Genomic DNA, 18,707 nt, shown 5'->3' with positions numbered 1-18,707 from the left:
TACATAATACCCATTCCCCCTGAAGCACTGCTACAATTTCTGTGTGGACTACTGCGCAAAGAGTATAGTTCAGGGAAGATTACATCTATCAAAGTTAGTACCCTCATCTTTGGGCATGTTTCCATGCTCACTATTCAAACTTGCTTAAACTGGATAAGTCAGATCACTCTAAAGTTGGTAAGCATTCACATGCTGTATCCATGCATAAGCAGTTCTCCATACCTACAGCAACATGGGGGCATATTATCAAGGGGGTTTATCTCCGCTTTTTTGGCTTTAAAAGCCAAGAAAGCGGAGATAAAATTATCTCCCTATTACCTAGCTGTCGCTAACACCAGTTAGCGACAGCTAGTAGGAGATAGCGACCATCTTGGGCCCCACTTTGCATGTCAGTGATATTTATCACTAATGACATGCAAAGGGGGCGTGCCAAGATGTTAGCGACTGAAAACAGTTGCTAACATCGCTATCTCCTATTACCAACTTTTGGAGATATTCGCGCTAAGCGCGAATATCTCCAAAAACTAACACCTGCCCTGAGCAGTTCTTAGCCATGTTATCCAATGGGAGGTGGATAACATGGCTAAGAGCATTAGCTCGGTAATGCATGAATATCGCTGACTTTTCAGCGATATTCATGCATTGCGGCCGTTTTTTATCGCATTTGCGATAAACCTTGATAATAGCAAGGTTTATCTGCGATAATTTCTGACGATGCTTAGCGTTAAAAAATTCGTTGCTAAGCATCGTTAGCGATAAATATTGCTTAACGTTGGTAATATGCCCCATGGTTTGAGCAGTCTCTGACACATTTGCTCAACACTAAAACATTTCAGCATTTTCCCACTGCACTCACACAATTTTATATATATCCATACAGTAGCATATAATGCTGCAGTGGGTAAGGCTCATATTCCTCACTCACTCCTTTTCGGTTCAATGCATGCCAAGATTCCACAACAAAAACATGATAAGACATATACTTGTTATTTCTGTCACTGTTGAGAGAATATTTTCCCACGATGCATCTTGTCTTATTGTTATTCTCTCGCATTTCCCTGTACTTTTGTATGCATGCTTCTACATTGCCATGAATAAAATAAAAATGAATGTTGGTACTGACACATGACATCCCAAAAATGTCCATGCAGCCCACATGACAGGCACACACCACTCCCTTTCATCCATAGCACTATTCGGAAGTAGAATACAAATAGTCCATAAATGCTCCATGACACTTTCACATGAGTGTAAAAAAAAATACCAATGGACTTATAAGTCAACCAATAAGTCAAATGTGTGTGGTTCACATTATATTAATTTTCATCACTAGACTGTAAATGTTAGTATCCTTCAGAAAAATATTGCACATTATGTTACCTATCTATATGCAAAACCCATTTTAATTGGTTTGCTTTTGATTTATTAACAGGTATAAGCAATTTGACAATAAATTCTTGCGGAAGATTCTGATTCGGGAGAACCAGCCCAAATCAAGCATTGTGACTCTCTACAAAAAGTTAGAATTAAAGCAAGCCATTGAGATGACTGAAATTGGAGTAAGCAGAGATCCATCAATTTCCTCTCTACAGTAAGTGTGTCTTTTTTAAGAGAAGTGATGAACGTTCGTCTCTGCTGCTAGAGGAGAAGATGTCGGAAAATAATAGAAATGTAGTTAATAATTATGGGATTAAATGCCTCCTTCTGTACATCATAAGGGTATTGCAAGTCACTGAGGAGTTCCATGACCATATAGGCCATGTCCCTTTATTGGTTATAGAATTCCAAGGTGACTTTCAATATCCTTATAACGTAAAGTAAGGGGGCATTTTATCCCATTAAATAATTGAGTCACTTGCACTCACCTTCGCTGATATATGGCACAATGGCATGTCATTTATGACACCGTCCACCATTCCATTCCTTCCTTTCCAGTACTTTGAATACTGGGATGACTTTCAATGCTGAATTCAAACCGAAATGTACCAGAATTCAACATGCCGCAGGCTTAAAGTGCAAGATCTCCTGAACCTTTCATACATGTCATGAGTCATCTTTGCAGCTATGCATAGGCAGTGTGCAGTGCCTGCACAATCAGAAAAAACACATACGTTGTTATGTGGGTGGAAGTTAGAGCAGAAAACAACCAAGTTCCATTATTCCTTGCCTGTGAAAGAAATGCTTTGTGTTGTCTAGACAGACAGGCATTTGAAAATGGTGGTGGAGTTGTAGATCACCGAGTCCATCTCAGATGTAACACTGTTGGATCCCCCATAAACTATGCACAATGGCACCTAAACGCAACCCTATCCACAACCTCCCAATGCCATGAAGTATCTGCGCATGAAGCATCCGAAAGGTCACATGAAGCATAAAGGTCTGCGAATCTGGTGGGGCCTGGTATCTGGGAGCTCGAGCAGTTCTGCAAGCATCGCTGCCCTGGCCTGTAGGTCATCAGCCAGCCTGTTGTCTTTCTGACATGTACGCATCCAAGTTTCTTCATCCATTAGTGATTCAGCCATATCTTTAGCCCAGTTTCTGTACCTCCAGAGCGGAAGGTACAGCTAACAAATAGCCACTCTACATTTAGCAAGGACTATGACCAATAATAGAAACTGCCTACCCAGCCACTACTTATTGCGTGTCGGTATCTGTCCAAACAGGTATTGTCTGGGATCCCCCTACTCCATATCTGCATTCAACCTATAAACTATGGTCTACCAATAGCTATCCAGCTTGGGGCACTGCCATATCATATGGAGAAAGTCTGCTCCATCAACTAAATACTGGGAGCAGAAAGGAGCCCTTCCTGGGTAAATGGTATGTAGTGTGCCAGAAGTAAGCTAAACATGATGGATAACAATATAGTGAATCAATTTAAACCCTGAGTTTGCAGAGGCTTTCTGCACCTCTGCATGTATGATTTCCCAATCCTTATTCGTAATCTGTTCCCCCAGAGCCTCCTGCCACCTGTCCTGCACCAACAGTGTTCACAGTGGGATATCTTCCCTAATTCCCTGTAAATAAAGGAGATCAATTTGCGGGCCACATAAATTGTAAATAAAGTTACCAATGTTTGGGACACCTCAGGAACATCCGGAATGAAGGCCATGTGCTATGGCCAGTGGCAGCTTTCTTTGTGAACTATGGAATTGTCTGTGGATTAAATTAAAGGCCCCTCCGTGTCCAGCAGCATAATATATCTATCATTTGGAGTCATCCTCCCGCCCTCCATTGATCAGTCGCCATAGTTTGGGCTATTTGTGCAGAGCAAAGGGGGCATGACGGAACACCTGCCTGGCCGACCCCTCCCATGCCCTACACAGCTGTCTCAACACAAATGCGACTGTAGTGCCATTGTGCAATATTCCGTCCATCATCTTGTGTGTTTTGCATCTCACCATAAGTGCCATGCAACAATAGCTTTTCCCAATTCTGCCTGTTGTCTAGCCAGTGACCTACCAGATGTTGGAGTTGCACGGCAAGATATTAAAGCTCTGAGCTGGGTAACGCCAGCCCACCACACCACCAGGTTTGCTTCAGAGTAGCCAGGCTTTCAACTGGATGCCCAGAGCAGGCAAACAATGGTTTTATCCAATTCAGTAATGTATTTTCTGGGGATATCAAATAAGGCTCCCTGAAAAAACGTAAAGACAGCGAAGCAAAACAATCATTTTCACGAGCACCACCTTACCCATTAAGGATAAATGGAGAATGTTCCAAAATTTCACCAAATGTCAAAGTCCCTCCAGAACCCTACCGATGTTCAGAGGCTCAAGTGTCCCCACCTCCCCCACTATTCCTAACCCAATATATCTCATGCTGGCTGCCACCGATGAGAGCTCAACATCAGGAGATTCTGTGATGGACTCATCCCCAAAGTGCCCAATGGGAAAGATTTGAACTTGAGACAATATACATGAAGCCCAGAGACCTCTCTAAATTCTGCCAGGGTTGCTAAAATGATGGGGATCGAGTACACCAACTGTCTTAAGTATACCAAGGCATCATCCTCATACAGAGAGACCACATGTGTTGTCTCCCCAAGGATTAAGCCCCACCCGAGCAAAACTGAATGCAGTTTACATGCCAGCTGCACCATTGCTACTGCAAATAGCAATGGTGATAACGGGCAAACTTGCCTGGTACACCTGTGAAGAGAAAAACGACACAACATGGTCCTGCCAATAGGGACCCTCACAATAGGACCTTGTAGAGCAACTGCACCCATTTAGTTCAATGAAGTGTAAGCAGGACTCTCGCATCCAACACAGTGGAAAAAGGGCTCAGTGCACCTCCCATAAGAAAACGTCAGTAGATATGTATATCCACAAAAGAGGGGGCTGTGCCATCAGCAAGGTGGGATCCGCTTACCCCTCCTCATGCAGAATCAGTATTGTGGGGGCTTCAGGCGCCCTCACCTGCCACAACATTTAAGACCAGGAGCCCCCATGGGTCATCAGTCCACCTCTCTCATGCTATTGATGTTACATGTAAATGTACAGGAATTTATATAGCGCAAATCACCAAGCGGTTTCTAAGCTCTTGCTTAGGGAACCCGTCCTGGTATTCCCCTGTGAGATAACCCCGGCAGGGTATCCGCAAGGTGAAAGCCAGGAATCCCGCCGCGAGGGGCCGTTGTGGAGATTAAGCAAGCTATTGCCCAGAGTCGCAGAGTGTGAACCCGTGAATCGAGTAGGCACCGGAGCGAGAATTGTCGAGTCCATGGACATTTTAGGACTCAAGACCCCGCCGAGCCGGGAATTGAACCCTGGTCCCGGGCTGACCTCTGCTTCCAGGTCTGCCTCCTCTAACCAGTGAGCCACACTTCTCCACTACATATTATGAGTACCTTGGAAAGTTTGGAAGCACACTAACCTTAATATAGCAGTTTAGGCAGGAGATGGAGACGCACTAGCCTGTCGCGCCTTGGAGGCCACCAAAATCCTACTTGCAGGCCTTACTGCTCGCCTAATGGACCTAAACACCTCTGCTCTGATAACTCAAGCACCAGAACAACACACAGTTGCCGCTGCACCACTCTTACAGATACAGCATGGTCACCTGTCATTATTGTTGCATCTCCAAATCAGGGGGAATGTCCCTGGAGGCCTGGTCACTCCAACCCTGGTTCGTGCTCCTCTTGAGCACTCTGCCGTGGCCACAACCGCAGGCCCACAGACCCAACTTTGCCCCCAGGTGCCGATGTACTGTCTGACTCGAGCCGTCCAAGGCACGTAGGTACTCCTCTTCACGTCCTCACCTTGGGAGGAAAGCCTCTCAGGAGCAGGGGTGCTTCCCTCACCGGAATCCGCTTTGCCTCCACCATCCGCCATGGCCCCACCTCAGGGTCCTAGCTCTGCACACTCCGAATGGATCCTGACAGCAAGAGTGCCTTTGCTCCGGAGTCACCCCCTCCACAGTTCGGGTGTGTGCCAAGGGGAGTCCCACAAAATTGGGGACATGCAGTACAGCAAAGGCAACCCTAGGATTAGGTAGAATGCAAAAGAGCATCTAAGCATCATCTTGCTTGGTCACGCCACCCCTTGACATGATAATGCTTGCAATTGTTACTAAGCTGCTCCACTATTAAAGGCTCGGTGGCAACCACATTGGTTTCCATTAAAAAATTCAAAAAAACAGTATTTGAAATTGGATTTGTTTAGAGATGGTAGATATTTTGTTTGCAAATGGAGTTCCTAAATAGCTAACGTGTAATGTATTCCATTTCAATTTGCATAGTGTTGTATGATATTTCAATCTTAATTTTATTATGGAAAGTACTTCTGTTTTGGTTTCATTAAGTATATCCTCAGATTTATTGCCATTTGCATAATTGTGTTTAGCAGATGTGGAATGTGTTTTATTTGGCTAATGAAGGGAAGTAAGGATATTGAATTCATTTTTGTTATTTTCTTTTATTTTTTAAAATATATTTATTGGTTATTTATGTATACACACAGCACAATACAATTACCATAACAAAAAGAAAAAGTACAATGATCCAGTAACAGCACAAAATCAAGTTAATCATATTATACAAAATCATATTAGTAGCATCAACCATTAACCATGCCCTCTTTTCAAACCAATATTGGACCCCATATTTTCTCTCCTAGATTCCTCCCTCTCCTTCCCTTCCTAGCATATATTCCTTTTTCTAAGTTATAAACCCCAAGGAGTGTGGACAGCCACTGTTGCATTACTGGAGCTGTTTTATCTAGCCATGCTCTCGCTATCACAAGCCTATATACTGCCATCGAGACAAACAGGAATTCATCATACAAGCTGTCCGTCTCCGCACTAACACCAAGTAGTATCAAAGGGGGGGAAAGAGTAATATCGAGTCCAAGTGACCCAGCGAAAAAATCCTCAATGCCCTTGATAAGTGTATGGAGCAGGGGGCAAGTGTCGAAAATATGTATACTGTCAGCCTCAGAAATATCACAGCGTGGGCATGTTGTCCCGGTGGTCCCTCCCCACTGTGCTATGCGCGCCGGTGTAAAGTATAGGGAAAATAATGTTTTATAGTGCTGAGATTGAAGCGAAGCAGAGCATAGAACTGACCGCCCCATGTCCAAGGAATTAAGAAATAAGGCTGCATCAATCTTCAACTTATGTGCCCATTTATCCCCATGTTTTCCCAAGTCGTCCGCCTTAGTCACTACCAAGGCTGCATAAAAACTACGGATTGAGCACTCCCCACCTCTTTCAATAGCTTCCAGGATATTATTTGTACCAAAACCAACAGCCCCACCTTTCCTTTTACTCAAAAAGCTGCGCACCTGGAGATATTTAAAAAAACGACTTCTATTTATATGAAATCTAGCTTCCAGGCTTGTAAATTGCTGCAGTGTCCCATCTGGGCCTAACAGGTCCCCGATTTTCACGATCCGTTTAGCAGCCCCATTCTGCCATAGTCACATCCGAAAAGATCAGTAGGGGTAAAGTTCTATTTTTATACAGCCTAGTATACCTGTTAAACCATCCCAAGCCAAATTTCTTTGCAAAGGCGAACCAAATATTGTAAGCAGCTTTTACCGTCCTAAATCTTGTTCTCTTAAAATATGAGTAATCAGTACAATTAAGAAAACAGATCTCCGTGTCAGGCCCAAGAATGGTTTTGTACACTGCGGTAGAGGTTAATTTTATTCTCGGGTCTGTCCCCCCCCCCCACCAACCAATCCTTGCATAAACTTTAACGCTGCAGCCCAATAGTAGAATCTAAAATCCGGGGCCCTATTTGAGTCTTATTACTGTTAAGCCCTTATCCTGAGATTCCCCCAAATGTTCTTGCCTCCGCTTCTATCTCATTAATGGCTGTTGCGGGGTTAGGAGTAACTATTGCCACATCATCCGCATATGCGAATGTTTTAAACTGCCTGCTGTTAAAGCTTACTGCTGGAATATTTGGATTCCTTTCTAGTTTGCGCAAAAAAGGGTCCATATACAATGCGAACAACAGCGGTGATGATGGACACCCCTGCCTCGTTCCCCTCCTAATAAATACCGGGGTGGTAAGACCTCTGTTGATCCTAATCCAGGCTGTCAGTTCCCTATATAATGCCTGAATTGCTTGAATGTAGCCATCCCCTAGCCCATACCACCTCATCACTTCCCATAAATAGTCCCAGGAGACCCTATCAAACGCCTTCTCTGCGTCTAGAAACAAGGCAGCAATAGGGTCCCCTGGGACCTCCGCGGCGTCAAACAATGTTAAAACTTGTCTAATGTGTTGGGTGGTACCCTTACCTGGAATTAACACGTGCTGAATATTACTAACCATGCCCTCTATTACCTTAGCCAATCTTTTTGCCAACATTTTTTAATACACCTTGGAATCAGCATTCATTAATGTAATAGGCCTGTAGGACCCAGGAGCTGTAGCAGGCTTCCCCTTTTTTAAAACAACTATGACTCCCCCCCCCATGAATTTGGAATTGAGTGTCCCTTCTGTGCTTGCACAACCTTGTTTAATAGATCCAACAACAGCTCCTTATGAAAAACCTTATAAAATTCCACAGGTATCTGGTCTGGACCTGTTGCTTTGGCTGAAGGGAGCTCAGTTAAGCTACAATCAGTTCCTCCGCATTAATAGGAGATTCTAACGTTGCTTTATCCTCCTCTAACAATTCCGGCGCTAAATTATACTTAAGATATTCCTTAATCTCAGAGACCCCCCAACCCTCGACTATACCATAAAGCTCAGCATAAAATTTTCTAAACACCTCCCGGACGCCCTGTGGATCAGATATCAACCTCCCCTGACCATCCAGGATACCCTTAATTTCCCCCGCCGAAGCTAGCTGCCTAGTGCGGACTGCCAATATATGACCAACCCTTTCACTTAGTTTGAAGGCCTGTTCTTTCTTAGCTAAATATTTGGCTGCGGTCTTACTGGCAATATCCTCTATTGCGTCAGTTTTTAATGCAATCATTTTTAATAAATGCTGCTCTATTGGCATACCCTGCTGGATTAGTAGGATGAGGTCTTCCTCTTCCTTAGATAGCTGACTCACTATTTCCTCCACCCTACGTCTCTCAGAGCTCTGCTTATGCATTGAATAACTGAGCATCTCCCCCCTAACTCCAGCCTTAAATGCATCCCAGGCATTACCCGAGGCTGTACTCCCCCTATTATTTATCCAAAAATCCTTAATCCATTTACTCATATGGTTAATATACCTGTCATCTTTTAGGAGGGCTCTCTCAAATGTCCAGATATTTTGTTTGATTAATAGAGAAAATCAGGGGGTTATGGTCTGAAATAATTTGGGGCTTTTTTTCTATTCCAGTTCTAGATAACAAGGCGTTTGAAACCAGAAAATAATCTAATCTTGCAAAAATTCTATGAGGGGCTGAAAAAAAAGTGTTACCGTCCAACTGTGGATTAAGATTGGCCCATACATCCATCAATGCATTGTGTTCTGCCAAAGCTGTCAATGCCCGCACTGTTTTCCTTTTCCTGCCAACGTATCCCCTCCCTGATTGAATCTCAGAGTCTGAGGGACTATTAACATTAAAATTGCCGCAGAACACAATAGGTTCAGACCAATTAGCTAGTTCACCGTCTAAAAACTCCCAAATATCAGGGTCATCCTCCGTAGAGCCATAGATTGAGGGCAGTGTAAATTTCGCCCCCCCTATAAAGTACCTCAACTACAACCCACCTACCCCACAAATCTTCTGCTTTCTTTACCACTGAAAAATCCCTCCCATTACCAAGTATAGCTACACCTCTTGTTTTGGAGCCTTGCTTAGTATTAGCTACTAAAGTAAACCCCAGTTGTTCAAGTAAAAATCCCCCCCCCCCCAACATGCGTTTCTTGTAAACAAACAAAATCCAACTTCCTCGTTTTCAACATTGCGGACACTCGAAGTCTTTTCTGTGCTTCATTTAGACCACAAACATTAATTGTAGCGATCCGACAAGCCATTTAAAACACGGCAAATGGTTGTTCGACTGCTCTAACCAACTCTTCATTTAGAAAAAAAAGCCTGCTGTGCTGCAACTGATTCCTGGGCAAATAGGTCAACCATGACCTATGTGTAGTCGCTTTAGAAAAGTAGCCACCTCCTCCCCTCCACTCAACTAACCACCATTATAACATGAAAGTGAGCCCATTCTACGACATACTTACTCCTTACTAACCAATAGCTGCCCCTATTAAACTTACTACAGAAGCCTGGGCCAGAAGGTTTAAACCTACTTCGCCTCATTTCCCTTTCTTATACCCCAGCACTTCCACCATGTACTCCTCAGCCTTTATCTCCGAAAAGAACATTTTCACCTGTCCTTTGGTAATCACCTTCAATTTGGCTGGGTACAGCAAATAGGCCTCTGAACCTAGAGCCTGCAATGGGGCGATTAACTGCCTCAGTCGCCATCGGCGCTCCACAGTTACATGGCAGAATTCTGGCCTAGCGAAAAACGTGATATTATTAAAGGAACGCTTGGCCTCCGGTTTTGCTTTATCTAAAATTAGTTGTCTCAACAAAAAGTTGCCTACAATATTAAGGATGGCTCTAGGTCTCCCCTCCTGAGCTCCAGCCTGACCTCTCTTAATTGAGAATGGGAACCAATGAGCCCTCTCGATTTCTACCTCCCAATGCCATGAAGATAGCTCTGGGAAGGCCCCTTTTAACAAATTCACCACGAATAATCTGGCATCCTGCCCTTCCAGTCCCTCCGCCACCCCCAAAAGTCTAACGTTGTTCCGGCGTTGACGGTTTTCGTAGTCTTCTAACTCCCATTGTAGGTCTTCGAGGAGCGTCACTTCCTGCAGGCAAATACACTTCCGCCCTGCACCTACTCATTGCAGGTGAGCGGTCTAGTGCTGCCGAGCCTGGGGATACTTAACTCTTGCTTCCAGCTCCCGCCCATTGATAAATGTGGCGATCTAGGCTGCGCATGTGTGTGTAAGGGTGCTGCTGATTCTTAAAAACAAATTGCTGATCCAAGAGCACTTTGTAAATCGTTTTAAAATGGGATGTTGTTGTAATTTTAAAACCAAAATTGTTGATTTAAGAGCACTTTTGAAATTGTTATTATTAAAAACTTCACTTGCTGTGTTACGCTGCAACTATAGCAAGCGCATTCCTACCTGCACTTTTCTCGCTCGTGGCCCCGTTCCGCCCCGGCTTGTGCCGTTTGTGCGGAGGGTCAGTTCGAGGAGCGTCACTTCCTGCAGGCAAATACACTTCCGCCCTGCACCTACTCATTGCAGGTGAGCGGTCTAGTGCTCCCTCACCACTAGTATATAATGGCGGCATGGCGGAAGCGCAGCGGACGAGCGCAGCGGGAGCGCCGACTTCGCGCCAAAGTCGCGCACAAGTCAAGCCCGTCTGCGCCCGTCCACGGCCGACCAGGCCCAGGGCCCCGTCGTAATGCCCATCTCTTATCCTATTCTTCCGCTGATCTTAGGAAATGTAATTTCCCACGACCTATTTCTGCTCGCACTGCGAGGGCAGCTCATGATTGTGGCATATTGATCCCGTCCATCACCCATGTTTTTGATACCCTTCCCATCTACGACTCCTTCCCAGTCCCTTCCCCCCTCCTTCTCAGAAATCCTCTTCACTATCAGTGCACTACCTGAATACTCGCTCCCTAGTACGCCACCAGTTGGAGATCTTCCAACTATTACATCAGAGTGTCATTGATATTCTCCTCCTTACCGAAACGTGGATTACTGAGGACTCTGCCCCCGACATCCTCGCTGCAATTCCCGCTGGATATTACATCATGCAGGCCAACCGCCCTGCCGGGAAGACAGGAGGTGGAGTGGCGGCCATTATCCGTTCCGATTTTAAATTCACAGAGCTGTCTGCGACTCGTATCCCTAAAACGGACTGCCTCTCTCTCAAATTCTCCTCAGCTAAATTAGCTTTTGTGTGTGTTCTCGTTTACAGGCCTCCTGAACACATGCCTCTTTTCCCTAAACTATTTGGTGATTTTATTTCACAACTCGCCATCAATCATGCTCACACCATGATTATTGGCGATTTTAACTACTGGCCATCTGATGCCCGTGAAAGCCTGCTCTCTACGGAGTTTACTGAGCTTCTAACCAGCATGAACTTCTCCCAGCACGTTCATACTCCTACTCACCACAAGGGTCACATCTTGGACCAAATTTGGACATCTAATCTTGACCTTTCCCTTCCCTCCGTCCTTCCCTGTTCTTGGTCCGACCATTATTCTATTTCCTTTCATCTTCATCTTCATACTGTTTGCCTTCCCCCCCCTGTCAAGAATTTTGTTGCTCGCAACTGGAAAAGCGCTAATCTGGCTGACTTTCACGCTACACTGGCCTCTTCCCTTCCTACCTCCTCGACCTCGATAGCCGATCAGGCAAATCATCTCGAAGAATGGCTACTCTGTGCTTGTGATAAAGTTGCCCCCCTTAAAACAATTAAAGCTAAGCGCCCCCACGACGCCCAGCGATGGTTCTCTGACCAACTTAAAGCGGATAAACTTGCTCTCCGCCAAGCTGAGCGTCGCTGGAGACGCAATTACGACCCCCAGCTTAGAATCATTTTCGAAGATTCTCTTAATTCTTACAAAAATTCGATTCTGGCAGCCAAAACTGCCTATTTTTCTAATAAATTAATGGCTTCTAAGAATAAAACTAAAGACATCTTTGCCATTGTCAATGAGCTCTCCCTCCCTGACAGGGTCACACCCCAACTCCAACCAACCCAACTTTTATGTGACTCCCTCAACGTTTACTTTTCTGAAAAAATTGCTATTTCAAAAAGAATATTCCTCCTCCTTCATCTCCTTTACCCCTTCCTCTTCCCCCTATGAACACCAGCAAGCTGACAGAGTTTCCGCCGATCACGTTACAAGAATTCTCCTCCTTGCTCCAGAAAGTCAGTTCAGGGTCTCCCAATGACGTATGTCCACCTCAGATTCTGAGAGAGGCCTTTTTGGCCTGCCCAGGCCCCCCATTAGCCCTGCTCAATAATTCCTTAGCCATCGGAGTAGTACCCCGCTCCTTTAAACAGGCAGCGGTTCTGCCTATCTTGAAAAAGACTAATGCAGATCCTTCTATTTTAAGCAATTACAGACCCATTTCCCTTCTTCCCTATCTAGGAAAGATCTTGGAGACGTATGTCACCCGTTGCCTTAGTACATTCATCGAGAGCTCTTCCTTCCTGGATGCCCAACAAGCGGGTTTTAGACCCCTCCACTCCACCGAGGCGGTCATAGTGGCCGTCATGGATTCCCTCAGGAAGGGTGCCGACAAAAACATCTCTCAGGCCCTTGTCCTGTTGGACCTGTCGGCTGCTTTTGACACGGTCGATCATGCGATTCTGATCGACCGTGTCAATAACGCTGGCATCCAGGGGGTAGCTCTTGATTGGCTCAGATCTTTCCTAGACAACCGCTCTCAGGCAGTTCATCTATCCACCTTTGCTGCACCTCTTCTATCTTTAACCTGCGGGGTCCCTCAGGGCTCTGCGCTGTCACCGTTATTATTTAATTTATATCTGCAACCCCTATTAGCCTCACTTCGAAATACCCCGGTCACTATTTTTAATTATGCAGATGATCTTCAGTTAATTTTCCCCATCGACTCCCTTCCCTCCTCCTGTCTTAATTTTCAGTCTACCATGTTGGCCATTGCGGAATGGATGTACCATAGTCAACTGAAATTGAACCCTGCAAAAACAGAGCTAGTACTGGTGGGTGGCTCCGCCAATCTGTGGAATCCTTCCTATTGGCCTCCATCTCTAGGGACAGCACCCACTCCTGTGAGCACAGTGAGGAGTCTGGGGGTGATCATCTCTGAAGATCTGTCAATGAGACCACAAATTAACTCTGTCACCTCATCCTGTTTTTTTCACCTTAGGCGGATCCGCAAGATCAGTAGGTTTCTCTCCAGAGAGGCCCTGATCCTTGTTATCATTGCTCTCATCACCTCCAGACTCGACTATGCTAACATCTTGTACGCGGGGATTCCGGCCTACCACCTCCACCGGTTACAATTGGTGCAGAATCAGGCCGCTCGCCTGATTTTTCGTCAGCCCAAATACCAGCACGTTACTCCCCTTCTCCGCAATCTTCACTGGCTCCCTGTCTCTAAACGCTGCATTTTTAATCTTGGATGCACCGTCTTCAAGGCCCTCACCGACTCAGCCCCGGCCTTCATCTTATCTTGCTTGTCACGATACATCCCCCACAGAGCTCTCCGTTCTACCTCTCTCAATTACCTTGAGGTTCCTAAATACAGAAGGAAAAAGCATGGAGGACTGAGCTTCTCTTACTTGGCCTCCTCTACTTGGAATACTCTCCCATTGACTCTCCGTCTCTGCCCCAGCTATGCTTGTTTCCGTACATTACTAAAAACTCACCTATTCCAGTCAGCATCTGAGTAACCCTTCCTCCCTGGTAACCGTTTTTTTGTCAAAGAGCGCCATGAAACCGTTGGTGAACGTGCGCGGTATAAATATTTTAACGTAACGTAACGTCTTCAGCCACCTTCTGCTGATCCTGCTTGAAAGTCTGTAGGCTGTTGAAATCATCCTCGAGTTTCCCCGTCCTTTCTTCTACGTGCATCACCCTCTCCGTGATCTCATCATAGCATTTACTCATTTTCCTCAGAGTACTCTGTATCTTTCTTGTCCCTTGCCTTTCCCTCCGGCTCTCAGCCCTGGCCTCGCTTTGCATGGATTTGGCGAGTATTAAAAAGCATATCCATTGATACAGATTGGGGTGGCACTTTGGGGGGGACCTGGTTCCCATCCAGGCCGAGGGTAGCATCTAGTTCACAATAGGTCTGAGAAGTGGCCCAATAATCCCATAACAGTTTTTTAGAAGGGTCCGCAGGGCTGTCTAGGGGGTTCATCTTCCTACTAGATATCCGTTTCTTTTTTTGCGTACTTTTAATAGCTGCAGAGGTACTTCCAGAGCAGGAGCTTCCCCCTGAGCTCTCTTCCTCCGAGCCCACTGAGTCTGAATCCTTACTGACCGAATAAAACCGGTCTGGTGAGGCTGCACCACCGCCAATATCACCACCAGCCCCTGAATCACCAAGACTGACATTGTCTACTTCTGAACATGAGGCTTCCAGCACCCCCCCTGTTAGTTTGTCAGGTTTATCCAATGCTCCATCGTCTCTTGGCTCTGTCTCTTCCCCTACGGCCCCTGCTGACCCAGTTACATCGCCTATTCTGCGTTCCATCTCTCTAGCGGCTCCCTTGCCTCCGCTTCCTTCCACAACTTGCTCATGAAGCTTGACAGAGACCCCTTCGTCTATTTGCCCACATAGCTTAGCTCTGGCACTCCTGCTACTCATGGCAACTCGTACAACAGGATCCGCAGCCAGCTCCTCTGAGCCGCTCTCCACCCACTGTGACACTGCCTGAGCTGCGACTGCAGCTCCCGTCTGCTCCGACTGCTCCGACGCCTTGGTATCCATGGAAACCATAGAAACGGCGTCCACGAGGACGTATTGCAGTTCTGCATCATTTCTATTGAATTCATATGTTGCCACTTTGCACTCATTCTGATATATTTGATCCTTGTTGGTTATTATTTCTAGTAGAGGTTCTGTGTCCAAAATGTTGCCAGCCTCTTTGTAGTCAGAAGAGTGGTGACATTATTTGTTTAAAAAATGTATGAGCTTTTGGCTGTATGTGCAGTAGACTTACTGTTTTAATATAATTTTGAGGCATACCATGCCATTTCAGAGACTAAAAAATGTATTTCCATTCAACTTGGTTGAATGCCTTGTCACACTCAAGAGTAAAATCGCCCCATGTCTGTCATGCTAATCCTCAGCTGAGGTGATATTATTGATTAGCAGTGTTATGATGTGATGGGTTTTAGGCAGAATTTTAATATTATTTCAAATGTTTTGCATCTATTGTTTAAGGTTATCAACTTTTAAATCTTAGTTTGCTATAGATAGTTCTCTTCATTTGGGATAACAGTAATTGTTGTCTCATTGAAGGATGCCTCATCTACCTTATTATTTGTGAAGTGGTTGTACCTAGATCTAAGCCTTGGCGTTAGTTCTTCTGTGATGTGCTAGTTAAAGTATTGGTAACTTCTTCTGGTCTGGGGCTTTTATTATTGTGAGACCTTGAATGTCCTTACTAGTATCTTTTAGCCTGTATTCATTGACTTGATAATAATTGTGGAGACACCTTGCCTAGGTATTTTATTAAGACATTGTGAAATTAAGACATTATTTTATTAAGACATTGTGAAATAGAAAAACTGAAATATAGGTATTTGTGAATGTCTTGGAATATGTTAATAATGTTCTAGGCTTAGTTCTGACTTGATCACCTTTGTTAACAGTGGAAGTCATTATGCCTTTCTCATATACCAATATGCTTGCTGGTAGTACGGCATTTGGAATTTTCTCTATGCTAGAATATTTATAATTGTTTTGATTCAGAGTGGTTCAGTGTTCTTTATGTTGGATATATGCATTGTTCAAACTTGTTGATTATCCTTTTGAGCGCACCTATTTTCTGTATGAGACCTTTTTATTAGCCCAAATTAGATGAATGATGTCACAGTGTAGGAAGACTGTATAGGTTTCCAATACTTTTGTGGGGGAGAACTCAGGGGAGTCATTATGTTCAAACAACTCCTCTCTGAATTCTTTGTTTTGGAGTTCCTGGTCAGAGAGCATAATAGATCCAACCACTGCATTGATAGCAGAACTGAGCCTTTCTTTTTTAATTACAGGAATATAATTACCAACGTTTCTGCAATCAGTTCACTGTCCATCTTGATTTAGTCTTTCTGTCTGATATTGAGTAGATTAAAATGTTACTGTGACCACCATAAATTCTGCAAGATGTTTTTGATGAGATCTTGTATTAGTTTCCTAAATCTGCGACCTCTGTAGATTGATCATCATTTAAGTTATAATTCATACCCTTGATTTAGAATATAACTTCCACTCATTAGCCTTGATTTTATTTCTTTTGGCTTTTGAGAATGTGAGATGTACCACCTACACTTGTCTGAGTTTGACGAATTATTTGTAATCCAGGTGCGTCTCTAACACTTGAGAAATGTGTGCTTTCGGTCTGCGGCAGTGGAAGAGGACTTTTTGCCTCTTCATTTTGTAATTAATTACCTTTATGTTCCATGTAATGCAATTCATCATATTTCTTTCCAATTTTTTCATGCTTGAGTTAGGTGGTTTGGTGCCATAACTGACATATTCCATTTCAATTCTTTCAGGTGTTTTGACCTTCATGGCTTTTGTAGTGTTTTTCCCATCTCCATTGGGCAATGACGGAGTTCTCTAATTTTCCCAATTGGTGGCTTAGCTTCACACAATAGCATTGTGGATCCCTGGCTTTCCTGTCACCATGAATATAGGGCACAATTCACAAAGGTATACTGAGACAAAAGTCTGACTTTTTGACTTTCGTTATTCACAAAGAGCATTTACAAGTAGTAAAGCTAGACGTTTGCCCTGGTTAAACTTAAGTCCTTAGACTTCCTGCTTAAATTGAGACGTCTTGGGCAAATAGTTTACTTTACCCAAAATTTGTTGTCTTCATTATCTCACATGAAAACTTTCAAATATGTGAGTTCATAATACCAGTTGTACAAAAAACTATTGTGTTTGATTTAATGGACTATAATCTTGCTCTATAAGGATCTGGCCCACATACAGGGTTTACATTACAATTGTCTTGACTCTTAGTTCACTAATGCGTCATATTTAGAAACTATCACTTTTAATAAGTACTTCTCAGTACAGTGCTATAATCTTAATTTCAAAGCTTCCACATGTATAAGAAATGCACTTTTAAAAATATTTGTTGTAGGATTTACATAGCAAACATTTTCAGGGCTCAGCTTATTCACAGGCTCTAAGGGCCAAGCCAAACCTTTGACTCTGCTCTAGCTCGGCTCTCCCTGTTAACTAGATGGCTGGTCTACCTCCATTTCAGTAACAGCACTGTTTCAAGTGGTTCCTGTAACACTGTATTGATTTGTTTTGTTTTGTCACTTTTTAGTCATTTGATTATTACTTTGTTGTTGTTGTTAAAGTACATTAGCCACCATGTTTATTTTCCTTAAGGTTTGTCGATTTGTCATTATTATATTTGCTTGTGCATGTGCTTTTTAAGCTTACATTGTAATTGTAGTGTGTCTTGGGCTTCTTGTCTTGTGATAGTGTATTTTGTCACTTGTGTTGATCATTCATGTTGACACACTGTCTGCGACCTTTAATTGATATACTTTTTAGAGTTTATACACTAATAAATTAGTAAGTTTGAGTTGAATGAATTCAATGCCTGGAATGTGACTTTGGGTACTTATGTAAGTAATGTTTTTTATTTGTATTTATGGCAAGGTTATACTGATACTCGTGTTACAAATTAATCTGTTTAATCATTTTATCCAACATAATCATCCTTCGCAGCCAACTGGACACAGTTTCTGTTAAAATCATTGACTTCTACCTGAATTCGATTTTTACTGAATGTAGAACGAATGTATGATGTTACAAAGCATACATTTACAATGCCTGCCTTTACAATGCAGTTTTTACATTGCAACATCCTTTACAACGTATTCTTTTACATAGCATGCCATTATATCACATTTTCAGAAACTACCTTTACAACGCATTTCATTACAAAGCATTATACCTTTACAACACATACCATTACAATGCATACCAATACATTGCATTTAAGGTAAGTGTTGTATATTATAGGGGATAATAATTACTATTGTAACTCCAATGAGTGCAACAGTAGGGTAAGTGTTGGATAGTGTAGGGGTAAAAATTACTATTCTAACTCCAGTGAGTGCATCTGTAGGGTAAGTGTTGGATCGTGTAAGAGTACTATGCGTTGTAATGGTATGCGTAGTAATGACTTGCGCTGTAATGCCTGCGTTATAGTGACATGCATTGTAATGACATGCCTTGTAGTGACATGCAATGTAATGGCTGCGTTGTAATGACATGTGATGTAAAGGATGTTGCGATGTAATGACTGTTATGTAAAAGTAGTGCGATTTATTAACTGCATTGTAAAGGTTGTTTCCCATGTAGAACAGGTCAAAAGCCTATTTATGTTAGGTAAGTGCTTTGTTTATTGTACTTGCTGTGAAGCTGCCATAGTGTTGTAGTGGCTCGCCTGTTGTTGCAGCAGTCCTTGGTGAGAGTTAAAAAGTCTCGGAGGGCATGGGGTCTGATGAACATGGGGGA

The 18,707-nt window shown here is 43.6% G+C and overlaps 1 protein-coding gene across 1 annotated transcript in view; it reads left to right on the top strand.

Moving 5' to 3' along the window:
* The window catches only part of LOC144773862 (sodium/hydrogen exchanger 4-like), a 513,028-nt gene that overhangs the window by 318,753 nt on the left and 175,568 nt on the right, over window positions 1-18,707 (top strand). Inside the window, exon 8 of the mRNA XM_078658947.1 lies at window positions 1,433-1,591. Coding sequence (XP_078515073.1) covers window positions 1,433-1,591 — 159 coding nt within the window. The remainder of the gene's footprint in view (window positions 1-1,432; window positions 1,592-18,707) is intronic.

This window comes from Lissotriton helveticus, chromosome 8 (genome assembly GCF_964261635.1).
Source record: "Lissotriton helveticus chromosome 8, aLisHel1.1, whole genome shotgun sequence".
Classification (NCBI taxonomy): Eukaryota; Metazoa; Chordata; class Amphibia; order Caudata; family Salamandridae; genus Lissotriton; species Lissotriton helveticus.
Note: the sequence above shows the minus strand (reverse complement) of the source record. Positions and strands in the feature narration are given on the sequence as shown.